The sequence below is a fragment of the Cetorhinus maximus genome, chromosome 2 (assembly GCF_964194155.1).
Source record: "Cetorhinus maximus chromosome 2, sCetMax3.hap1.1, whole genome shotgun sequence".
NCBI lineage: Eukaryota > Metazoa > Chordata > Chondrichthyes > Lamniformes > Cetorhinidae > Cetorhinus > Cetorhinus maximus.
This window is the reverse complement of record NC_135880.1, coordinates 53915509-53942357: the sequence shown is the minus strand read 5'-3', so window position 1 is coordinate 53942357 and position 26849 is coordinate 53915509. Positions and strand designations below refer to the sequence as shown.

The window sequence follows — 26849 nt, the reverse complement described above, 5'->3', positions numbered from 1 at the left end:
CAGACTCAATGGGCTGAATTTCCTATTTCTGCTCCTACGTCTTATAGTCTTAGTTCAGACTCCAGGCTTCTAGAATTATCTGCAAGTGCAAGCGGTGACGAAGACCAAGAGAGCTTCACTTCACTCAGGTCTTTTTCATCAGATTTCTTTATATGTTGGACCAAAGAAAAAGTATAATTCAGAAGTTCTGTTATGGGTGATTAAGTCATCAAAGCAAATAAAACAGGCAGCTTGAAGTTGGAAGAGTAGGTGGGGTGAAAAAATGAACAAGTAGTAATATCCAGAAGTTGCCTGTGCATTTGGTGCTGGCTACTTGGCAAAGAAGAATGTTCTTTCCTTTTTGTCAAAGCAACAGATAAGAAGAATGATAATGGAATGGAATATCAACACAGCTATGGTGTAAACTCAGCTGACACTGAAGAGAGGTCATGATCACATGTACGATAGTGCATGAATCATCGGCAGAATATTCCTGGTCTTGCAGAGGCAGCTTGAAGACGGGACCAGGAGGGACCTTGGAAATGAGGCCATTAAGTTGCGGGCTGACATATTCCCGCCTCCGTCCATTTTTAGCTGTGGCAAGTAGGCAACTTGAATAATTAAGCACCCATTTGTGAGCAGATTGAGGGTGCCGGGCAGATCCCCTTCCCCCACCAGTGCCCCCCACTGAGGACGAAACCTGGCGGGTGCTTGGAGGTGGCTTGCTGGCAGCTCGTAAGGCCTCCTGTACGTAACCACCACCACCCGCCCCCCAAAAAATCAGGGCATCAGCACCATGGTTCAACTGACTAAAACTGCAGCCTTGGGACATCCTGTGGAGGTAAATCCTTTCTAAGTAAATTTATTGAATTATTTGAAGAGGTAATAGAGAGGGGTAATCAAGTAGATGTTGTACATATGGACTTTTGGAAGGCATTTGACAAAATGGCACATAGGATGCTTGTTTAGATGAAAGTTCATGGAATTAAAGGAGAAGTGACAATATGTATATGGGAATGGCTCAGTGATGGGACATATGGGTGGTGGTAGTGGATGGATGTATTTCAGACTGGGAAATGGTTTGCAGTGGTATTCCCCAAGTATCAGTTTGGAGTTCCAATGAAAGGTCATCAATCTGGAATTTCTGTCCTGATGCTGCCTGATCTGCTGAGTATTTCCAGGATTTTGTGTTTTTATTTCAGCTTTCCAACATTCACAATATTTTGCTTTTGTGTCAGTTTGGAAGTTCATTACTCTTTTCAATTTTTTAATCAATGACTTGCCTCCGGCGTAGGGAGCAGCATTATAAAGCTTGCAGATGATATAATACTTAGCAACATAATAGTGCTGAGGATGCTTGTACACTTCAGAATGATATGCAGGATTGTGAAATGGCTGAAGCATGGCAGATGGAATTCAAAGTAGGGAAGTGTGAAGTGATGCACTTCAGGAGAATTAACATGGAAAGACAGTACACTATAAATGGCAAGATTTTGAAAAGTGTTGCTGAGCAGCGAGACCTTGGAGCCCATATACACAAATCCTAAAAGGTAGAAGTTGAAGTTGGAATGTTTGTTAAAAACACATTTGGGCTACTTAAGTTTACAAATAGAGGAAGAGAAGATAAAAGCAAAGAGGTCATGACAGAAATTTATAAAATCACTGGTTTGGTCTTAGCTGGAGTACTGTGGATAATTTAGTCACCACACTTCAGGAAAGATGTAAAGGCCTTAGAAAGTATACAAAGGTGGCTTACCAGGGATGAAAAATTTTGGTTACGAGGAAAAGTTAGGACTGTTCTCCTTGGAACAGGGAAGCTTAAAAGGATATCTAATAGAGGATTTGAAGATGATGAGGGGTTTTATTAGAGTAGATACAGAAAATTATTCCCTCTGGCAAGTAGTTCAATAGCTAGAGGTTATAGATTCAAAATCACTGGCAAAAGATCTAGATAGGAGATGAGGAGAAACGTTTTCACTTAATTGGGATCTGGAACGCTCATCTGAAAAGGTGATGGAAGGTGATTCCATAAATAATTTTTAAAAGAAAGTTGGATAGGCACTTGAGAATGAAGAGCCTAGAGGACTACAGGCAAAAAGCAGGTGTGTGAGACTAAGCACAGCCTTCTTCAGTGCTATACGTTTCTATGATTCTATTATGACAAACTTTAATTAAAAAAAAGGGTAGACTATGCAATGCACTACCATTGCAGATTAATGCACAGATGAAAAAAATATGCAGAAGAGGAGTCTGCTTCATATCTGTCACCATATCTGGGCACTGGCACCATTTCTGAAGTAGAAGGAATGTGTCCAAGTTAAGCAGGTTTCACCTCAAACAGAACTGAGGTCAATGTGCTTGCGGGGAGGTTAGCTCACGCTGCTGAGGAAGGTTTAATCTAATTTTGTGGGGGATGGGCACCAGGATAAAACATTAAAGGAGTGAAGGAAGTATGTAAACAAATCTTTGAAGGTTGAAAAAGTATATGGGGTCCCTGGATTTATTAATAGAGGCATAGAATACAAAAGCAAAGTAGTTATCTTTTGTCAATGGCCCTTCATCGGCACTAAAAGGAGATTTGAAAGAGGTGTTTAGAACTGTGAACTCTTTTGGTAGACTAGTAAGGAGAAACTGTTTCTAATGTCAGAAGGGTAACCAGAGGATACACATTTAAGGCATTTGGGAAAAGCCTTTATAAAAAACAGTGGTTAGGCCTCAGCTGGAATATTGTACTCGATTCTGGGCATCAGAATTGGTGAGGGAGCAAAAAAGATTTACTAAAACGGTAACCCAGATGAGGGACTTCAGCTGGAGAAGTCGTTCAGCCTTGAAAAAAGAAAGCCAAGAGAAGTAAAAACAGAAAATGCTGCAAACACTCAGCAGGTCAGGCAGCATCTGCAAAGAAAAATTGAGTTAATGCTTCAGGTCAATGGCCCTTCATCGGCACTAACTAAGAGGAGATTTGAAAGAGGTGTTTAGAACTGTGAACTCTTTTGGTAGACTAGTAAGGAGAAACTGTTTCTAGTGTCAGAAGGGTAACCAGAGGATACACACTTAAGGCATTTGGGAAAAACTCCAAAGGGGACATGAAGAAAACTTTTTTCATGCAGCAAGTTGCTATGATCTGGAATGCACGGCCTGTATGGCTGATGGAATCAGGTTTAACAGTAACTTTCAAAATGGAATTGGATAAATACTTGAAGGGAATTTTTTTTCCCAGAGCTGTGAGGATACGAGGAGTGGAACTAATTGGGTACTGGATGACTCTTTTGAAGAGTTGGCACGATAGGCCGAACTGCTTCCTTCTGAGCTGCATCTTTCTATGACTATGATATTATGATACTAACAGGAGACAATATCAAACATTAAGAATAGGTTAGATATCTGCTTGAAGAAAAGGGGAATATAAAAATGGCTTTGGCATACAGGATTAGGACTACTGGTCATGTGGACGACAAACACCAAATTGGATTGGTTAAGTTGAATGGCCTATATTTGTGTTGTACTTTTTTGAATCATGCAGTACTGGCACATTACTAACAGGATACAGTGCAGTCGTTCTCTTTTCCATATGAAAAACCAAATAATACATTATCAAAAGGATGCTATGCATCTTCCATTCCAAGTACTAATGAAAATTGTTAAGAAAGCATAAAAATGTAATTACAAAGGGCCAATTTTGAAAATAAATTCCCTCAAACATTTGAGTTTTCACGTCTGTATTCTGCATTTTGCAGCATGTGGATACTAGCTCTTCTCACCATTAATTTCCATGTTTTAGATGAAAAAATCTGTGAAAATTCCTTTATAAACATACTTAAAAACATGCAATAAGCAAATCATGTTTTTATAAAGAAAGCCACTCAACACTGCAAATTCATCAGTAGGTGGCAAAAGCAGGCAATAAACATCTGTTTTGCAAGCATATTTAATGGCAACTTGTAAATTGATTTGTTTACTGCTTTAGGAACATAGGAGCAGGTGTAGGACATTTAGCCCCTCAAGCCTGTTCCACCATTCAATGGGATCATGACTGATCTGTGACCAAACTCCACATCCCTGCGTTTGCCCCAAACCCCCTAATATTCTTGGCTAACAAAATCGATCAATCTCAGTTTTTAAAATTAATAACTGATCTAGAATTTGTGGGAGAGAATTCCAAACTTCTACCACCCTTTGTGTATAAGAAATGTTTCCTAATTTTGCTCCCTAAAAGTCTGGCTCTAATTTTTAAGGCTATGCCCACAGAGTCCTAGACTCCCTAACCAGTAGAAAAATTTCTCTATCTGCTTTCCTTAATATCTTGAAAACTTTAATCAAATTATGCATTAACCTCAAATTCCAGAGAATACAACCCTAGTTTGTGTAACCTCTCCTCATAATTTAACCCTTGGGAGACAGATAGCACTCTGGTTAATAAAAACAGAAAATGCTGGAAAAATTCAGCATGTCTGGCAGCGTCTGTGGAGAGAGAAACAGAGTTAACGTTTGAGTCCGTATGACTTCTTCACGGCTAAAGAGAAGTAGAAATGTGATGGATATTATACTATTTAAGAGGGGGTGAAGCAGGTGGAACAAAATAGAAGGGCAGGGATAAGTGAGAGCTCAGGAGAAACTGACAAAGGTGTCATGGACACGAAGTGCTTCACTTGCACCTCCTTCAATTTGGTCTACTGTATTCACTGCTTCCAATGAGGTCTCCTCTACACTGGGGAGACTAAACACAGACTTTGCAGAATACTTTCGTTCAATCCGCAAGCATGACCCAGGCCTTCAGTTGCTTGCCATTTCAACACACCATCTTGCTCTCATGTCCACATGTCCGTCCTCGGCCTGCTATAACGTTCCGGTGAAGCCCAACGCAAACTGGAGAAACAGCACCCCATCTACCGATTAGGCACTTTACAGCCTTCTGGACTTAACATTGAGTTCAATATCTTCAGACCATGAACTCCCTCCTCCATCCTTACCCCCTTGTAATCCAATTTTAAAGTTATCTTTTTATTTAATTATTCATTTTTAAAATTATTTTTTATTTTTATATCCTTCCCAAACCCCCACTCCCACAGGGCCATCTGTCACTTGTTTCTATGTTGTGCTTTCACAGAGGCTGACCCTTGTTCTGCTATTAACACATTCTGCTATCTTACCTTTATGCCACTTTCAGCACCTTCTATAGTCTTTAACACTACCATTAACACTCCCTTTGCCTTGTGTCCATGATGTCTTTGTCAATCTCTCCTGAGCTCCCACCTATCCCTGACCTTCTATTTTGCTCCACCTCCAGTATAAACATTATAATAGCCATCACATTTCTACTTCTCTTTAGCTCTGAAGAAGAGTCATACGGACTTGAAACATTAACTCTGTTCCTCTCTCCACAGGTGCTGCCAGGCCTGCCCAGTTTTTTCAGCATTTTCTGTTTTATTTCAAATTTCCAGCATCTGCAGTATTTTGCTTTTAATTTGGCATTCTGGTTAACCTACCCTGCATTCCATCCCAGGCCATTGTATCCTTCCTAAGGTGTGGTGCTCACAGCTGCTTCTAGAACTCCAGGAGTGGTCTTACTAGGGCTTTGTACAGCTGAAGCGTGACTTCTAGCCACTTGAATTGTAGCCCTCTAGATATAAAAGCCAGCATTCATTAGCTTTTTTGATTATTTTCTGTATCTCTCTTTGGGCCTCCCAAGTTCCTAGCTCTGAATCATTTAGAAAGTACCTTATTCTATCCTTTTTAGATTTAAAGTGAAGTACCTTGTATTTGCCAGCAATGAAATGTCTGCCACAGTCTTACCCATTCACTTCATCTATCAATATCTCTGTAATTTTACCCTTCCATCTACATTTTTTACAATGCTGCCTATCTTTGTGTCATCAGCAAACTTGGAGATATGGTTTTCTATACCAACATTTAAGTTGTTAATAAATAAGTGAATTTTTGAGGTCTTGACACATATTCTTGCGGACACTATGGGGGTGTGGGCGGGTGCGCAGCCGATCGCCGTCCGCAATCGGCTGTGCGCCATTTTGCGTGAGCCGGCCAATTAAGGCCCACCCAGCCTGACGTGTACCCAGAAGCGCTCAGCACTCCCTGTGCGGGCGGGGGGAGTAGGCCAAGTCAGGGCCTGCGCTCTTTCGCGCATATGCGCGAAAGAGCGCAGAAATCTCCCCAAGGCAGAGTTTGATTTTCAAAAATTTTGACAAAGGGAGAAAAAAAAATTAAAACATGTCCCCTCATGTGACAGTGTCATATGAGCTGGGACATGTTAATGAACTTTAATTTAAAAAATTTATTTAATTTATGACCCCTTCATGAAACCTCATCCTGCCCGTGGATGAGACTTCATGAGAAATGCGAAGGCTGCCTGGGCTCTTCGCCTGCCCACCAACCGTAAGGTTGGACGGGCAGCTCAGTTAATGACATCAATTAGTTTTTAAACTTATTTAATAGGTCTTTGACAGTTTGGCAGGCACGCAGCCGACTCCGCTGCGCGCCCACCGAACTGAGGATCAGAATGATGCGCGGTGATGGTGGGAAGCACCGCGCGTCATTTTACGCGTCAGCAAGCGGGGCCCGCCCCACTCACCGACCTGAAGATTCTGGCCCACGAGTCACTTCCTGCCAATTAGAATACCTGCCCATTATGCCTACTCTCCGTCTCCTGCCGCTCAGCCCATTTCCTAACCAGGTCAATCATTCACTTTCAATTCCAAGAGCTACAACGTCAGCTAGCTGAACTTTATCAAAAGCCTTCCGGAGGTCCATATAAATAATATCCACAGAAATTCCCCTGTCCTGTAATTTAGTCACCTCTTCAAAACTTCTATCAGGTTCCTTAGACTTGACCTACCCTTTACAAATCCATGTTGACTTTAAGAGGTGAAAGTAGATTGCCAGCAAATTTGAGAAAATTGTCTTTCTGGCTTCTTTTCAGTTGTTGGCACAAAGTAAAATTACCTTAACTAATGCCACTCAGTACAAGGCAGAGTTTTATGTCTGCAATGCTAATCACAGGTTAGGAGAAACTGGTTCTCTCAGGATTGAAGAATTGAAAGCTTTGCCACAACCAGTGGTTGAGGCATCATTCAAGGAAAAAAGGATAAACATTTGAGGCAGATGATGATTCAGGGAAATCAAAAAAAAGAGGGTGTGGGATTTTCTTTTGGCTTGTTCTAGCAAGAAATATGGCCCGTTTATGTGCTGAAAACTTCTACAGTATATGCACACAAAAAGACAAAACTACAGATAAATTTATAATAAAATAGGAAGTTACTGGCAACTTCTGTATTAGTAAAATGCAGAAAAGTAAACTTAGAGTGATCGAACAGTTAACAACGTTTTATTTTGTAATTTTTCATATTTTTGTAAATTTAAGATTAAAATAAAAACATTAAACTCTTAAGCTGCAGCTAGGTGCCCAATGGATCAGACATTTTCTGTAACCTGTGTATATTAATTTTTTTTTCCCTCTCAATAGGACGAATACAACTACTGGGAACAGAAACTTTCCCCTTCATCCACATCACCCTTTCAGTGTAAAGCTCCTTCCACACTGTTCTATAAGTGTCACTTAAACCTGCTTAGAAGCCCACTATTACATAAGCAATTTCATTTCCCATACTAACTAACTTAAGGTTTGAATGAGTTTGCATTAAACTGTGAGCTATTATGTACTGTCATCCCACAATCAATGGAAACTCAAAGACTGCCAAAGCATAATTCACAAAGGATCCCTAGTGCTCACAGAAGGAGAAAGACTTCAATCCCACTGTTTTCAGCTGGATCCAAAGTTAGGTTGCCAGAAGTGAAAGGATAGCATGCTAATGAAACATTGCTAGAAGGTTTTAGATACCTATTGCCTCTACTTTTAAAATCTACTTAATCCATTAACTTGCTAAAGTCACAAACAAGTGTGGCTAGTTTCCAGATCAAATGATATTGAAGTTAACCATGCCTAATAAATAAAATTCCATTTTCCAGTTTGTCACTATTATTGGTGACCAAACTATCAAATACTGACAGTTATCAGTATACCTGCTTTGGTAATAAACTGCAAGAAATATATTCAAGTTTTGTTACTGTGTAGACCATCATGAGAATATGTGCCATAATGCCCATTTTTAACAGACCCTGATGAAGGAAGGCATGTTTTGTTTAAAAGTTTAACATTATTATGAGGAACGTAGATTGCAATTGCAAGTACCATAAAATGTTTACCCACGGTAATTAGGTTGGGGAGGGGAAAGAGAAGGAAATATCAGAAATATCTTGCATATAAGACTTTAAAATGCCTTAAAATACTTATTATAAAAAAAACAAGCATTTAAGTTCAAGAGTATAAATATCTTCACCTGCCAAACAGACTGTCATGAACTCCATATACAGTACAAACGCTGAGGTCTATTAATCCTTTTGGTTTTGTGGCTCTCTTTTCACTTTCAAAATAGATAAGTTGGGAGTCATTCCCCTCCAAAATGAAGTATAAGTTTTTCCATCGTTTACCTTTGCCTGAAACATACAAATTCAAGACTTGTGGTTCATTGAGGGAAAATATAAAAAAGGATATTCAGAAACAGTTCAATATTTATTCTGATATCATAATATAGTTACAAATCAATATTATTCTGGTGGTGGTGAGATCAATTTCAGTTTTATTTAAAAGAATCAAAGCGCCAAAAAATAAAGCAGAAGATAAATGTGATGCTGATATCTATTCCAACTCTGTGGCAGTGAATAAAGTCCATCATGAGTTGCAGAGGGCAGAGTTGTGCCGAGAAGTTAGAGTGTTCTTCCAACATGTGATGGGAACTGTCAGAGTGCGCCAAATATCCCAAATGTCCCCCGACTTCTTATTCATTGGTCCATTACGTGGCACCTTATCGAAGGTCTTTGGGAAATCTTGATAATCTAGACTAGTAGAAAAATACTGAAATTTACGAACAAAATCAATTGTTTAGGTGGGGGCGGGGGGGGGGAGGTTTGGCATACTGCACTTGCGCAAGGATTTTGAAAGACTGCAGGAGAACATAAGTAAATTGATTAGATAGACAGTATTGGCAACAAAATATGTGCAGTCTCTCGGTCTTTATTGAAAATTACTTAAATTATTAGACAATTCAAAAATTGTGTGTGTAAAAAAATTATTTTGAATTATCAGTAGTAGATTGCAATACATACTGGAATAAGGAAACAAAACTACTTTAAAATAGTAAGATTTTAAAATAAATAGAGGAATAGAGGAATTTTAATGTCCAGGTATATGAATCATTTAAAAAGTGGCAGCAAAAGTAGATAAGGTCATTAAAAAGGCTAATTGAGGCCTGGATTTGCGCCATAATGGAGAGCCTCTTCCAACATTTCCTATTTTCACAGTGGCAGAAATGGGGGTGAGGCACGCATCTCACATGCGCAGTTCACAGAGGCAGTTGGGCATTTAAATCATCAGCTGCCTCCACTCAAGTCCGATTTTGGTAGCCTAGGAGTGTGGAACCTGAAGTGTGCAGAGTAGATCTGGTAAGAGCAGGCCTGAACTTTGTGCATTTCTTTGGATAGCCAGGGTACCCCTTTGGAGAGGTGCAAGTACCTTTGTGGAATTATCTTTAAACTTGTCTTCACTGCCCCAGAAACGGCACAAACTCAATACCAACTGCCTTGCCTTAAGCCAAGGAAATAGGAGGATGGGGCTGGTGGACTTGCAGGGCAATTTCTTTGTCCCTAATGACATATGCAACCAGGTGCCAGGAAGAACTAAGTGTTTGAGAGAGGCGCATTGACCTTCATGTGAAGGAAGATAGAAGACGGGCATGACACCCTCGCACATAGAAGCCAGTCAGTGAGAGCGGCTGGGGGCCAGAGAGAGGGCAGAATGTCAGGAGGAAGATGAAAATGAAATGGCTCCTGTATCAAGGAAGAGGAGGAGAGGAAGGACAAGCAGGTATTACCTGTGGGAAGGGTGTACAGGCCCAGGACATCATACTCAATATGACAGAGAACAAGTGCTAAAGGTGACTGAGGCTAAGCTATGGGGTGATGAGAGACATATGTTGCTGGAATAACTTGAGCCACACTCCACTGACATCCATGCCCTGCAACATGGCTGTAAAAGTACCTGTCGCTCTCAATTCTTTTGCTCAGTCTCTTTCCAGGGCTCAACAGGAGACCTGTCTGGTATATCCCAGTCAGCATCACATAACTGCATTAAGGTACCTAATGCACTGTTTGCTAGCGTGGGGAGCACATTAATTTCACTATTGATTTGGCATTTCAGGCACAGAGAGCCGCGGCCTTTGCCCAGATAACAGGCTTTCCTCAGGTGCAAGTTGTTACTGATTTGCACCTACGTTGCCATGCAAGCCCCATCTCAGCATGCGGACACCCCTTCAACCGCAAGTCCTTTTATGCACTCAATATTGTGACGGCAACAAGGTCTTCCTTCATGGGATGTGGGCGTCACTGGATAGGCCAGCATTATTTCCCATCCCTAATTGCCTTGAGGTGATGAGCTGCCTTCTTGCACCGCTGCAGTCCACCCACAGTGCTGTTAGGGTGGGAGTTCCAGGATTTGGACTTAGAGACAGTGAAGGAACAGCAATATATTTCCAAGTCAGGATGATGTATGGCTTGGAGAGAAATTTCCAGGTGTGGTGTGCCCATGTGTCTGCTGCCCTTGTCCTTCTAAACGGTAGTGGTCATGGGTTTGGAAGGTGCTGTCTAAGGAGTCTTTGTAGGTTCCAGCAGTGCATCTTGTAGATGGTACACACCGCTGCCACTATGTGTTGGTGGTAGAGAGACTGAATGTTTGCAGATGGGGTGCCAATCAAGTGGGCTGCTTTGTCCTGGATGGTGTCAAGCTTCTTGAATGTTGTTGGAGCTACACTCATCCAGGCAAGTGCAGAGTATTCCTTCACACTCCTGACTTGTTGCCTTGTAGATGATGGACGGCCTTTAGGGAGTCACGAGGTGAGTTACTAGCTGCAGGATTCCTAGCCTCTGACCTGCTTTTGTAGCCACAGTGTCTATACGGCTAGTCCAGTTCAGTTTCTGGTCAATGGTAACCCAGGATGTTGATAGTGGGGGATTCAGTGATGGTAATGCCATTGAACGTCAATGAGTGATGGTTAGATTCTCCCTTGTTGGAGATGGTCATTGCCTGGCACTTGTGTGGCATGAATGTTACTTGCCTCTGGTCAACCTAAGCCTGGATATTGTCCAGGTCTTGCTGCATTTGTACATGGACTGCTTCAGTATCTGGAGGAGTCGTGAATGGTGCTGAATATTGCGTAATCATCAGTGAACATCTCCACCTCTGACTTTATGATGGAAGGAAGGTCATTGATGAAGCAGTTGACGTTGGTTGGGCCTAGGACACGACCCTGAGGAGCTCCTACAATGATGTCCTGCAGCTGAGATGACTGACCTCCAATAACTATAACCACCTTCTTTTGTGTTGGATATGACTTCAACTAGCCAAGAGTTTTCCCCCTGATTCCATTGACTCCAGTTTTGGTGGGGCTCATTGAAGCCACACACAGTGAAATGCTGCCTTGATGTCAAGGGCAGGCAATCTCACCTCACATCTGGAGCTCAGCTCTTTTGTCCATGTTTGAACCAAGGCTAAAATGAGGTCAGGAGTGACCCTGGTGTTCCGTGGGCGTCAGTGAGCAGATTATTGCTAAACAAGTGCCCCTTGATAGCACTGTTGATGACTCCTTCCATTATTTTACTGATGATCGAGAATAAACTGATGGGGCGATAATTGGCCGGGTTGGATTTGTCCTGCTTTTTGTGCACAGGACATGGCTGGGAAATGTTCCACATACCCAGGTAGATGCCAGTGTTGTAGCTGCACTGGAACAGCTTGGCTAGGGGCATAGCAAGTTCTGAAACACAAGTCTTCAGTACTATTGCCGGAATATTGTCAGGGCCCATAGCCTTTGCATTATCTAGTGCCTTCAGCTGTTTCTTGATATCACGTGGAGTGAATCGAATTGGCTGAAGACTGGCATCTGTGATGTTGGGGACTCCGGAGGAGGCCAAGATGGATTATCCACTCGGCACTTCTGGCTGAAGATTGTAGCAAATGCTTCAGCCTCATATTTTGCACTAATGTGCTGGACTCTTCTATCATTGAGAATGGGGATATTTGTGGAGCCTCCTCCTCCAGTGAGTTGTTTAATTGTCCACCACTATCCATGACTGGATGTGGCAGGACTGCAGAGCTTAGATCTGATCCATTGGTTGTGGGATCACTTAGCTCTGTCTATCACTTGCTGCTTAAGCTGTTTATCACACAAGGAGCCCTGTGTTATAGCTTCACCAGGTTGACACCTCATTTTTAGCTATGCCTGGTGCTGCTTCTGATATGCCCTCCTGCACTATCATTGAACCATGGTTGATCCCCTGGCTTGATGGTAATGGTAGAGTGAGGCACATGCTGGACCATGAGGTTACAGATTGTGCTCGAGTACAATTCTGTGGCTGCCCCTCATGGCTGCCCAGTCTTGAGTTGCTAGTTATGTTCGAAATCTATCCCATTTAGCACAGTGGTAGTACGGAGGGTATCTCAATGTGAAGGAGGGGCTTAGTCTCCACAATGACTGTGCGGTGGTCACTCCTACCGATACCGTCATGGACAGATGCATCTGCTGCTGGCTGGCTGGTGAGGTCAGTAGTGGTGCTATCGAGCCACTCTTGGTGATGGACATTGAAGTCTCCCACCCAATTCACCCAGCCTGCATTGGGCCCACATCAGACACCCTCCACCACTTCTGCCACCAGCCCCAGACCAAAAGTCTGACATCCGGGCTGACATTTTTAAAAGTCAGGTTCCTAGGGCCAAAAGTTCTTCCAACTCTGCACATCCGTCTTGCGGATGAAAGTCCAAACCTGAATTTTTAGTTTTAAATCCAGAAACAGAAAATACAAGAGCAAAGAGAATATAAAAACAATTGAGTAGGTACTGGATGTTACCAAGGAACAGGATTACAATTATGAAAAGATACTGAGAAGTTAGGGTTTTTTCCCCACTGGAGTAAAGATGATTACGAGGTGCCCTGATAGAAGTCTTCGACATGATGAAAGTTCAACAGTAAAGAGAGTTTATTTGTAGGGATTACTGAGACTGTAACAAAGTAGCATTGATTTTAGGCCATAAAAAGAATAAAGGGAAAAAAATTCTGCACCAGGTAGCTAGAATGTGGAATTACCTTGCACAAGCCATTTTTGAAGCAGATTACACAATTTAATGGAGAAAAAGGAATAAGTTGTTCAATAAAGGCCATTGGGAACAGATTAAATGGCACAGCCATCACACCATGATAAACCTGCAACATGCCCATTACTTGTTTTGTACTGGAACATCCAATGATATTGTTAAAATGGAAATGTGTTTTGCGTAGGTCATAATTATTATAATTTGGTGCCCTAAGAGGTCCCCACACTTGGTGGGGACTGCTAAGTCTTTGGCAAAAGTGTAGAGATAGATAGCCAAATTTTATTAATATTCATTCATGGGATGTAGGTGCCACTGGCTAGGTCAGCATTTATTGTCCATCCCTAATTGCCCTTGAGAAGGTGCAGTCCATGTGGTGCAGGTACACTGTTAGGGAGTGAGTTCCAGGATTATGACCCAGAGACAGTGAAGGAAAGCCAATATGTTTCCAAGTCAGGATAGTGAGTGGCTTGGAGAGGAACTTCCAGGTGGTGGTGTTCCCACCTGTCTGCTGCCCGTGTCCTTCTAGATGGTTGTGTTCGTGGGTTTGGAAGGTGCTGTTTAATGAGCCATGGTGAGTTCCTGCAGTGCATCTTGTAGATGGTATACTGCTGCCACTCTGCGTCAGTGGTAGAGATTGAAAGTTTGCAGATGGGGTGCCAATCAAGCAGGCTGCTTTGTCCTGTATGGTGTCAAGCTCCTCGGGTGTTTTTGGAGCTACATTCATCCAGGTAAGTGCAGAGTTACATCATACTCCTGACTTGTGCTTTGAAGATGGTGGGCAGTCTTTGGGGAGTCTACTGGTGAGTTACTCGCTGTAGGATTCCTAGCCTCTGACCTAGAGTTCCTGTTGTAAGAGTAGGCTTTAATAATTGGGGCCAGTTCTCCGAGACATATGCTTGGAGAACTGACTGAAGTTTTTAAAATGATAAAGGGTTGGATTCTGTCAAATTGGATAGGTTATATGTGACTGATAGGCAGAGTTGATGTTAGGAAACATTTATGGAGAAATTTTCCTCAAACCAATTACCACCAAAGCATGTGTCAAACATGCTCTTTAAAAAGGGAGCTGAGCAAGTTTAGACAGAGGACTATATTTTAGTTATAGGATGTATATTATAAATTAGCTTGGATCAGGAGGACTTTTAGCTGGCAATGTCTTTCTAGAGCCTTTGTTATATTATTTTAATAAGACAAACAGAAATGGCTTGGTGTTTTTTCCTAAATTGTCCTCAATTTTTTCCACCACTTTTTTGTTAATCACAACCTCCTGAGGAAGACTAAGGCAAAAGCAAAATACTGCAGACGCTAGAAATCTGAAATAAAAACATAAAATGCTGGAAATACTTAGGTCTGGCAGCATCTGTGGAAAGAGAAACAGAGTTAACATTTCAGGTCATGACCTTTCATTAGCTTGTGATTTAAGGAGTAGGCCAATGCTTCACCCTGTCTAGATGGGGCAGGCTTGATGAACCAATGTGCTTTCCTTGTCATTTTGATGTGTTCTGTAGTTAATTAGCAGATACTATCTAGGTTTTTTATTTATAAATTCAAAGACAGAAAAATATTTCTTTCAGCAGCATCCACACAAATGACCAAGGCCTTTGAAACAGAATGTTTGTGTAAGGGGAAGTCAAACTCAACAATCTCCAAGTTAGGTTTTCTTACTTTTTTTCCAGAGGTAGCCATTCTTCACTATATTCTTATAAAGTGCATCCTTCGGCTTGCGCCGGATTGTATTGTATATTTCTCTACCATCATATTCATTGAGCACTTGCTCTTGATGCTAAAAAAAATTAAAATCTTTCATTAGTTGCAACATCCCACTGCCAAACATTTTACAAATTACAAATTTGAAGCTGCAAAAGGCAAGCACAGAATTATGTAATACCAACTTTAAAATCTTAATGTTGAGGTTCGCTGGTCATGGCTCTTGGCAATTAAGTGACCACTGATTTTACTCTACATATTCTACAGAATTTATTAATACTAGATAACAATTAATACATTCATAGACAGTCCACAACTCTTAACTCAACACAAACAGAAACCTGGATTCATATCCAAGATCTTGTGCAGCACAAGTATCTTGTGCAAGTATAAAAAGCAAAACAGGAATCCTGCTAGTTACCCTTTAAACATAATTTTGATTGCTGGTCAAGCTGATATAAAGAAAGATCAAAAGGTATAAGTGACAATTGGAACTGCCCATCAGAAGGAAAAAAGATATCACTGGGTTTTATGGTCTAGACTCTTCTATTTCCTGCTCACTGTACTACTATATAAACTCAAAGCAACAAAAGGAATTTTTGGGTCATCATTCCCATATAACCATTTGTCTTACAAAACATCAGGTCAGTTCAAGAACTGTATCCAATGCTCTCACCTTTGACAATGTGCCATTTGGAAATCAAGTTTTGTTGTGCTGTACTCAATCCACAGTTATTACTTCTTTTGTTTAATGTTATTTAATAAATATGGTCTTGGCATTGTGTTATTTTCACCACACATTTTCAGAGAAATCATGAATTAGAGGTTAACCATATTTTTCCAGTTTACAAACAGATAGTGAGAGATTTATGTTTTACTTTGGCACACTGCATGTTCAAATAAATTATAGAGCAACATTATGGACTCATCTATGGGAACTAATGTTGCATTAGTATACTTTAAGACTGAGATGAGGAGAAACCTCTTCACTCAAGAGGGTGGTGAACCTGTGGAATTCTTTACCACAGAAGGATATGGAGACCATGTTGCTGAATATATTTAGGAAGGAAACAGATAGATTTCTAGTCTCTAAAGGCATCAAGAGGTATGGGGAGAGAGCAGGAGTATGGCATTGAGATAGATGATCAGCCATGATCATGCTGAATGGTGGACCAGGCTCGAAGGGCCAAATTACCTACTCCTGCTTCTATTTTCCAGGTTTCTACTTTAAACTTTTAATAAATATTTTTGTCAACAGGAGACAAGTAAGCTATTAAAATGGCTGCTGCAAATCATGTAACTTTTGGCATTTGAGCTACAGACAGTGCCCAGTCTCAAGCGAATACTTATTCAAATATGGACATTCACAGCCATCCTGGGAATTCACACATCTTTGTTTAAGGATGGACCAACACAAAAAGACTAGTATGACGCAGTATTTTGCTTTTATCAAAAAGGCTATGGACTCTCCAGTTTGCCTGCCTTCAGGGTATACCCTGAACTAAAGGGAAGATTGAAACTCAGTTGGTGGCAGATGGGATTGAGTGGACCTATTCATCTTCCTTTGTATTATGATGGTTTTCCCCATTCAAACTAGACTGGGTGCATCTCAAAGGTGTTAAACCACAACACAGGATCTTAGAATCAAAACCCCTTATTTGGAAAAGATTTTGAACTTGTGAAAGTCACATGGTGAGACAGCCATGTTTCCTGTCCGTTTGTTAATAATCAGCACAAGCTGTTTGCAGACAGTTCCACCAGAAAGCCATTGAACCAACAGTTCAGTGGTCAGAAAGCGAGACTATGAATTAGCTGCAAGTCACCGAGCCAAGGTAATTAACAGCAATACTGTGAAAGCAGGAAATCCAGAGAGAAGCATTCCCCCTACCTGTTCCAGCTACAAATTCACATGAGAACCAACCTCCTAGAAACTTGACTGCATGAATTCCAACAACCAACAATTCCCTCCAAGCTCTAACAAAACCAAATGTCCCATTTTCACAGGTGCTCACCACACTGTGGATATGCTCTTCCGAGAGAAAACCTATTTGGTATATCTAGATTCTGTCTAATTGCATCATGTTCACATGCACCAGGCTCTTAAATCTGTGGATTAAAGTCGACTAGTTTACACATTCTAGCAAAATAAGAAAATATCAAGATTATATTAAAAAAGATTAAAAACTTTAGAAGCAACAAAAACCACTTTCACGAAACAGAGCATATATCAATCCATCCTCAAGTTTAATCTATGCACATGTCTACTGGCAAAGACAAATATAAAATCTATAGATTAAATATTTAAAAGATATGTGATTCATTTATAACAATGTTTCCTCGTTTTGCACAGATTATAACTCACCTGCAATGGGACAGGATCTTTAAGGTAATATCCTTCAACAATCTGCTCCTTCCTGTAGTGCTCAATGATTTCCTCTATACTGTAACAAAATGTGTACTTATTTTTAAATAGTTGCCAAAATCATGAGAATACCAAATACTGTTTTTGGTTGCAATTTTTAAAAACTTAATAGATATTGAATTGTCTATATTTATATATTCAGCTGACCAACAGGCTAAATGAATGTAAGCTCAACTAAATATCATGGCAAACAATGTAAACAGTTCAATAATAACTTCTCACATTTAAACTGTATTTCAATCCATACTAATTCTCTTTAGGATTCTGAAGTAATATACTATGGGCGGAATTGTCCATGCCCGCTGGCATCGGGCTCGGCATCGTCAGTGAACAGTATGGCGAGAAGACCAGAAATCACAACATCAGAAACCAGTTTGCGATTATCCGCTCAGCCCATCGATGGCGGGCCGTTACCTGCCATCGGACGTCGGGAACCTCATTGTAATTTATCAGCATATCATTATAAGGCCAGCCTGCCAGACACATTCCCCCATCGATGGATCGTCCACCCACATCGGCATGATTGCATGCCAACGTGTTTCACAACTGCACATAAGTGACGTACACCTGGTGAGTTGCACTTCGCTCAGGACTTCGAGGTTTGTTTGCCTATCTTGCTTCAGGCAGCACTCTCAGTCATCAGCACCAGGCTTCGCAGACTTTTCACTTTTAGGTTGGCTCATGCGCAGGTCTCTACCAACCAGACCAGTCATAAGGCTTTGTACAGCTGCGGGGTTAGGGCTTGCTTGGGAATGGGGAGAAGTGGCCTCAGGCAAGGGAAGATGCTGCAGGATGAGGGTTGTAATGAAGGAAGGGGTAGGGGGTAGCCCAGGGTTTGTGTGGGTGCACAATTGCTCTGTGCAAGTGGCCTCAAGATGGTGAGGGCTGAGGAGGCAGTCTCTCAGAGCAGATGAGGCCAGATAGAGATGTGAGGGTGTGTGTAAGAGAGTGAGTGGTGATGTCCCTTGAGCTGGCAGTGAGAGATGCTAATTAATGTGTGATGGACTTGAGTGTGAGTTTAGAGTGATGAGATGATTGCCTTACCCTGGCAGCACGGATGAGATCATTCATCCTCCATCTGCACTGGATGGCCAACCTCTTCTGTGCAGCACTGGCACTGATCACTACTGCCATCATCTCCAAAGCCAGAGTGGCAATGTTGCTGCCCCTCCTGCTGCCAGAACGGGGGTAAAGGACCTCCACAGCATCCAAAAGGTGCTCAAGGGCCACATCACTAAACCTGGGGGCTGCAGTCTTCTTGCCTTTCGGGGCTATGTCTTATTTACAGCAGTCCTGGGCTGGAAGCACAGAGTGGTGCCACGCAGCTGTACTTTAAATGTGGCGCCTGGTGTGATGAGGCAGCGAGGTGATGGTGTGGCGGGCTAATTGGAGCCCGCACACCATGGAAACAGCGTGTTTCCCAGGAAAGCATAATTAATGCAGCGGATTTAGGACGATACAATGTGATAAGCTGCCATTGGGTAAAGTACATCATTTTACCCACCCGCTACTGCACTTAAGTGCGAATCTGGGACAATTCCGCTCTATGTCTCTCAAAGAACTCATGGCAGAATGGTGTGCAGATGATATCACCATATAAAATAACTTTCATGGAGTTTGGCTGCAATGTCTACATCTTCAGGGGTACCAAACAAACATATACAGTAAGCAATTGTATAGGAGGAACAAACATATTAATGGAGTAACTTGAACCACTAAGATTTATTCTTCATTATTTAAAAGGTGTCTCAAAGAAAAACCCTGGCTTTTACAAAGCTTCTAATCCACATCTAATTTACTAACCCAAAGTCCAGGTAAATCTGGGATGTCGCTGAGGCCAGGTTGGCAGGCCCCAGCGAGGTGGGTGGGGGACATATTGGACAGGGTGGCGGGGGAGGTGTCCGGTGAGGGGTGAGGTCTCCAATTGGGACAGGGGCCCTCAGGAGGGAGGACTGCCTTGCCCCTCCCACCCTTTCATTGATCAGCAGCCCACAGGGTTAAACCTGCTAGGCTACACATTGGGTGCAGGCTCTCCCACTGCCCATTAAATCGGAATGGCGGAGACAGGCAGCCCACCAAATGCTTTCTCAGTCTCCTGTAAAATCACGATAGAGATGGGTGTGCCACGGGGGGGCATGTCACCGATAGCATTGCACCCTTATTTGCGGGTCCAACTTCCTGTTTTCCTACCTGCAAGCAGCCCGTAAAATTCAGCCCATTCTTACATTACCTAAAAGACAGCAGCTGAAACAGTTCATTGAAAGAATATGCCAACCTAAATTTGCGCTCAGGTTAGTCTTTTATATAAAGTATTTATAATCACAATTTATGTATGAAAATCTTAATTTTTTTTTTACAGGAAATTACAAGCAACAACACTTCAGCTCAAAATGCTGTAGACTGGGATTCCAATATTATTCCATTCAATGTGAAGCATTATGTCCTAGTAGAAATATAAATTTATAAACACAATGGCTTCTGACCAAAGGAGAATGTTTCATAATGTAGAAACAAAAGTTTTAATAAAACTCAAATACATTTTCATGTAATCCGTCCCAAAACATTTTTGTTTTCATCTGCAATTTGTTTGTGTCTGCAAATTTTAATCAAGGGAAATACTTAAAAAAAATGTATGAAATAACATTAAAGCCACTAGTTCCTAACATTCAAAGCTTATAGATATCAGCAAAAACATCATCTGAAATACAAATTACATGCCAGCTGGGCTCATTTTAAGTGCACATCAAGTAATGTTTGTCAGATATCTGAGCTTCTCAAGACTTCACAATATTATCATAGGGCTCATGACTTCTGTATATTGTGGATACAGGGTGAGTGGCTTGGGGAGGTGAGGGGGGCTTTGGGTGGTGAGGTGGCACCGCGGGGTGAGAGGAGATTATGGGGGTGGGGGAGGTTAGGGTTATGAGGCCTCACGTTTATATCCAGAACGGAGTTGAAGTCTCAGCGAACATTGGCAAGATTTTTGACTGGCCATCTTGGCATCAGACCTGCCACCTCCAGCCAATGTCCGACTTCAGTTTGTCCCAAACATCCTGCTGTGAAAATTGTGTGGGCAGGCACTGCCGGTCAGGAGGCAGGATCACAATGTTGGGAAGTCCCCCAGCTCCAAACTCCCCCTCTCAGCTGAAAATCGACCCATTGTTCCTGTAAGATATTTGTGATATATGCAAGGTTTAATCTTCCCGTGCCTCACTGTTATCATTCCTCAGCATTTAGGCAATTCTTTTAAGTAGGGAAGCAGGTCAAAGGCACTGCAATGCATGCAAGACTGCAAAAGATTTGTTTTAATATATTTATAAATAGGTCTCAAAGGGATAGAGGGTTGAGCATAATTGGCCAAACCATATCAAGAAATCAGGTCATTTTAAACTTGAGTTATGCCCAAATCCACTTAGTTTGGAGTTTCCCACAATCTTTTAAGATTTAATTTGGCCAGCCAGGACGCACTCTGCCCACATTGCTAACTTAGCATGCAAAGTTTCCACCAATTATGCTGATTAGGGAAAGCGTGTCAAAGTGTACTCTTTATCTTCAGGTGATTAGGTGCTAGTGTCACATTTTAAAAGTTTTTACACATTAAAAATATTGAACTTACTAAGACATTGTTATATTATTTGTAACGAAGTAGGAACTAACTGTTATGCAAATATAGATCCAGGATGCCACATTTATTGCTGCCTGCAGTCAGGTGCCAAGCAACAATGTATCGGTTCACCAGCCACATGGATGGTTTCAAGAAATAAAATGCTGGAACTTCGTCAAGTGTGAGTCTAAAAGTGCGATTATTTTGAATTTATGGAAATCAAAAGACATAATATGGTGGCAGCAGGTATCTGTAAGTTGCAAACATTTTAAATAGATTTAATGTTGAAATTAGATTGAGAAAAATCAACTTGAATTAACGTCAGAGAAAGAGGAAAATATCTGACTGAATCATATGAAAACGAAATGGCTGCTACTGCAGCAACACAGCTACAGCCCGTAATGAATTAGGAGGTTGATAATGTTGTACAGGCATTTGAGAAGTTTAAACAAATGCAGACTGACATTAATAGCATTCCAAAAGGCACTAGTGAAGCAGAAAGGATCAGCTACATCCCTTTCTGGGCGAGAGAGAAAAGGTTAAATTTGTTTAATAGCTGGGAGACGAGAGAGGACATCAGTAAAAAGCCAGGTAAAATTCTTGAAAATTCAGCACACATCTCCAGCCAAAGCCAAATCATCAGATTCACCAATATGTATTTCAAAGCACAAAGCAGAAACCAGATGAACCTGTTGACAATTTAACGAAGTTCAAAAATGCAACCAGAAAATGTAAATTCAAGGAAACTGATGAAAGACTGAGAGTTCAGCTCCTTTCGGGTTCTGTACACCGAGTACAAAAAAGATTTGTTTGGAAAGGACAAGCAAACAATATTCCAGGCTTTGACGTTGTTAGAGCACATGAAATCATGAGCAGACACATGAAGATGCTGACTTCCCAAACAGCCAGCCTTCAGTTAAGTCAAGAGAAAGCAGGGTTGATACAGTGATACAGCAACAAAAGAATGCACACCAGACTCAGAGAAAGTTGTGCGAGAGCTGTGGACAACCACATCAGTTCACAGGCAGAAGGAAACATCCTGCATATGGATCAAGCTGGAGAGCCTGTGGAAAGCTCAATTGCTAGAAAAGATGAGCAAAACAAAGGAAGGAGATGGTAAAGGAGTTACCAGAAGCACAGTAACAGGGCAAATGAGAAGGAAAGGAAACCAAAACATCCATACCCTTGATGATGATGAGTTTGAGAACACAAATGACATAGAAACTATTCAACTGCATGAAATAGCTGGATGTGACAATTCCCAGTGAAAAGAAATTCACAGAAACATTCAGATCAGGAACAGGGTAAAAAGAAGCCCACAATCATAAATCTGAAGTTTGATACCAGAGCAGAGTAACATGAAGGTAGTATACCCAATGAAAAGCACTTTTCAATTGGAAGCGAGTATTTTGAGTGTTTGAAGATTTCGAGTATCACATCACTATTGATCCAGCAAAGAAACCATGAACCAGTGAAGATTCATCCCCATGTAAAGTACCAATCGAACTAAATGGAAAGCTTGAAAGAGATCTCCAAGAGATGGAAGAAAGTGATAGCCAGAGTCACAGAACATAAAGGGTTGAATTTTCTGGCTGACGTGCGGGTGGCGGGGCCTGCACGTCAGTGCTTAAAATGTCGTGCGCTGATGTCGCGCGAGCGTCCCGACGTCAGCACATGGCATCGCGATGTTTAGGTCGACGGGCGCGCTATGCGGTGCAACGCACGCCTACCATTAATTAAAGGCCTTGTTAAGGCCATTAAGTCACCAATTGACAAGGATTTTGAGGAGCCCGAATGAACTTCGGCTCGGCGCACGGGCCCAACGGGCAGGCGGGTAAGTGATGTTTTAACAAACCTCATCCAGTGGCGGGACGAGGTTTGATATCGGATTTTAAAAAGTTTAATAAAGTTTTTGTGTGCTTCATTAACATGTCCTATCCCGTGTGACATTTTCACATGAGGGGGACATATTAATGATTTTTTTATTGTTCTATTTTTATTCTTTCACAGCCTTTCAGTGATCTCCCTGAGGCACCACTTAGCCTCAGGGAGAGGTGCGCTCTTTCGCGCGCATACGCAAAAGAGCGCGCTTTCATAGTTGGGGAATCCCCCCCGCCCGCACAGGAAGCGCCCGTTGGGCGTCATGTTGGGCGGGCCTTAATTGGCCCGCCCACGTAAAATGGCGGCGAGACCCGTTTTGGCAACGATCGGCTGCCTACCCGCCGCCGAGTCAGTCAGGCCTGCCCGCCCATCAAGGGCAAAATTATGCCCAAAGATTGGGTAAATTCCACAGTGGTGAGGCAGAAGTCAAATGGACGGCTCAGAATTTGCCTGGATGGTAAAGATCTTAATCAAGTAATAAAGAGGAATCACTACTCTATTCCAACATTGGAAGAGGCCACTCCACACTGGTAGGGTCAAATGTTTTCAGCAAACTTGATGCCAGAAATGGTTGCTGGAACGTGAATCCTGACGAGGAATCTTCGCTGTTGACAATATTCAACACACCCTTGGCTGGTACAAATTCCTGCAAGTACTTTTTAGCCTTAAAGTGAGCCAGGATGTATTCCAACAGAAAATAGACAAGATACAAAGGTGTAAAGGAGCAGTCAGCTTGGCTGATAATTTCAAGATCTATGGTGTAGATGAAAGAGAACATGACCACCATCCACATGAAGCCATAAAGAGAACCAGGAAAGCTGGAATCAAACTAAACAAGACAAATGCATAGTGAAGGATAAACAGAAAATGCTGGAAAAACTCAGTAGGTCTGACAGCATCTGTGGGGAGGGAAACAGAGTTAACATTTTGAGTCCGTACAGATGCTGTCAGGCCTGCTTAATTTTTCCAGCATTTTCTGTTTTTGTTTCAGATTTCCAGCATCCACAGTATTTTTGTTTTTATCATAGCACTATGAAAGTGACAGAATGCCAGTTCTTTGGAATGGTGTACACACCTGACAAGAGTCAAGCTGCCATGAAAGTATAACAATTTTCATAATATTTTTCTGGTTTATTGTAAAGTAGGTTTATGGCAGGTAAGTAATTTGGTCTGTATGAATGTGATTTAATTACATTTGGAGTCAAGCTGTAAGTTTAATTCATCAAAAGAAGCTAGATGCTTGACATGCTAATGAGCAAACATGGATGCTGGCTTAGCATGTAAGGTGTGAAGGAAATTAGCATTTTTAGATAGATGAAGGGAGATTTGGATTTCAAATGGATTTTAGTTTGTTTACAATTAACTAGATAAGCAAGGCTAAGGAATGTGTTTATTTTTCCCAAAGGTTACAGACAATAGTAACAACATGAAAGTTTTTATATTGTGAGGAAGATACAGTTTCAAAGACATATGAAACAATAGAATTTACATATTAGAAAAAGAGAAACGTATATAAAGGAGAAGGCATTCTGAGATCTAACAGAATTGTGTGAAGCAGCCTTAATGAAGCCTCTAGTATTTGTGCATAAGCCTGCTGTCTACTTTAACCGAAGTTGGAGGCAAGTCATTTGGAATTCCCCTGTCCTGGGTATTGTGTTAATTTGCTGGATCTGTTTAAAATCTAAAATCTATTTTTGGGACTGTTACCTTTAAGGGGGTGTAACTGGGAGTGAGGTTAATTAGGAATTTTAGGAGTTGTTATAGTAGTAATTTGTAGTCTTATGTATATGCTTGACATCTTTTGTTTCATTAATAAATATTTTAATTTAATTTTTTAAAATCTCTAAAGTCTTGGCGGACGTATTACTTTTGAATTCACTACACGCATCTCGAAATAAATACAAATTGAAAAACCGTTGTGGTAGTGCGATCAAGTTTCCCTTGCGGATTTGGTCCGCCTGGCACACATCATCTGCCGTGTCATAACAGAAGCAGAGTCATGAGAAAGTCACAGCCATCTCTGAGATGGAAGCTCCAAGAGACAAGGGAGAGTTGAGAAGTTTCCTTGGCTTGATCTAGTACAAGTTCTTTCATATCTCACAAGTCAGAGCACACACCAAACCTACAAGAACTGTTGAGAGAAGATGTTGAATACCAATGGTCAGAGTCACAGGAGAGGAGTCTCAACAAGGAAATGGTATGCAAGGAGACATGTCTGACATACAACATACTACAACAAAAAGAAACCATCACCCTGCAAGTAGATGTTACTACATAAGGACTGAGAGCAACCCTGGTATAAGAGGAAAACCGGTGGCATTCGCATCCAAAGCACTAACATCATCTGAAACCAGATTTGCCAACATAGTAAGAGAGCTTGTGGCAGTTATGCATGGATGAGAGAAATTCCATACATTCTCTGTGGGAAAGTTCATAGTGGCGGCAAGAGAAATAGTGCTAGCCAATGCTCTATCTCATGGAAACATGAGATAAAGGATCCAGGTGTAAACATCCATCACCTAGTGAATGTAATGCCACCGAACCTGATTCAAATGAGAGATGAGGCCAACTAAGACAAACTAAGATGCTTTCTCAGCAAGTGATTCAGAGATGGCCTGATAAGATGCAGCAAAGGACAAAGGAACCCAATTCATTGCCAGAGAATAAGCAATTTGCTAAACAGTATGGGTCCAACATCATCACCTCATAACCACATTTCCCAAGGGGGACACAGATTTATAAAGACACGTCCAGACAGTAAAGAAGATCCGATCATGAAAACCTGGAACCCAACAAAATTTGTCGATGAAGCAGAGACTCCAATGTCACACGTCATTGAGACTGTAACCGGTAAGCAAATGAGAAGGAACAGAGTCCATATTCGACCCACACCTGAGCTGGAAAAGAAGAAAAGATCATCAACAACACCAGCAACATCACTAACCAGCAAGACAACATTAACATCACTAGCACGCAAAGCAACATCAACATCACCAGCAAGGAACACAGCATTAGCAACATCAAGCACAACTCCTAAACACCAAGAGCAACACGCCGTGTACCAACTCATCAGATCTACAAGATGGAGGCACATCATCCTACCACCTAAGCGATACCATAAGTAATGTTTTGAGCAAAAAAAAAAGCTATAACAGGCTTTTAAGGCGTCCAGTTTAATTATAAAAGTCAACTGTTAATATATTTAACAAAAGAAGATTAAGTAAGAAGTTAATGATTGGAACAGCTACATTGATATAGAGACTTTTTTTTAAAGGAAGAGTGAAGTTATATTATTCGTGAAGAAATAGGAGCTGACTGTTATGTGAATATACATCCAGGGTGCCGACCAACAATGTATTGGTTCACTAGCTATATTCATTGAAGCTGCAGCATTTTGTGTCTAAAAGTGTGATTATTTCAAACTTATGGGAACCAGAAGACAGAACAGAAACTGACTAGTATACCCCAATGAAATTTGTAAATTATTCAGCATAGTTTTAAAAAAATTATTTTCAGTAATTCAACTGAGGTTATTCAAAAATGGAGGACTGGACACTTATTAAAAATACATATTTTTTGTGATAAATCCATCTTCAGCTGCATTAATAAAGCTGTACCTGACTACCATTACTAATACATGATTGCTTTTAAGAAAAAAATTATCTTCTATTATGCTCCCAGTTGCACTGGTTAATAGAAAATTTTACATTATGCAAATACATTTTAGCAGAAACTCTTAACCTAGCCAGCACAATTTCAGGTGCATTTTCCAATTGCACCCAAAGCAGAAATCCTGTCTCACAATAAGCAAATGCGCATTATAGACAAAATAATTGCCAAGTTTCCCTTAAATAAAAATTACAATCCCACAATTCTTGGTCTGCAGAAATAACTCACGCAGGAAGCCATGAGGAAAATCTGAAAACAGTATGGGCATTCTGCTGCAGCACTCCTAACTTAGGGCACTGAAATGAAGTATCCTTGCAACAATTTAATGATACTTTCAAAAGTAACATTTGTTGTAACTTAAAAGAGCCCAAGCA

General features: G+C 41.2%; 1 protein-coding gene across 1 annotated transcript in view; it reads right to left on the bottom strand.

Moving 5' to 3' along the window:
* LOC144694404 (ras GTPase-activating protein 1-like) overlaps window positions 1–26849 on the bottom strand; it is a 219550-nt gene that overhangs the window by 106351 nt on the left and 86350 nt on the right. Inside the window, exons 9-11 of the mRNA XM_078564770.1 lie at window positions 17262–17340; window positions 14858–14975; window positions 8331–8487 (exon numbers count right to left, since the gene is read on the bottom strand). Of these exons, the coding sequence (XP_078420896.1) occupies window positions 8331–8487; window positions 14858–14975; window positions 17262–17340 (354 nt within the window). The remainder of the gene's footprint in view (window positions 1–8330; window positions 8488–14857; window positions 14976–17261; window positions 17341–26849) is intronic.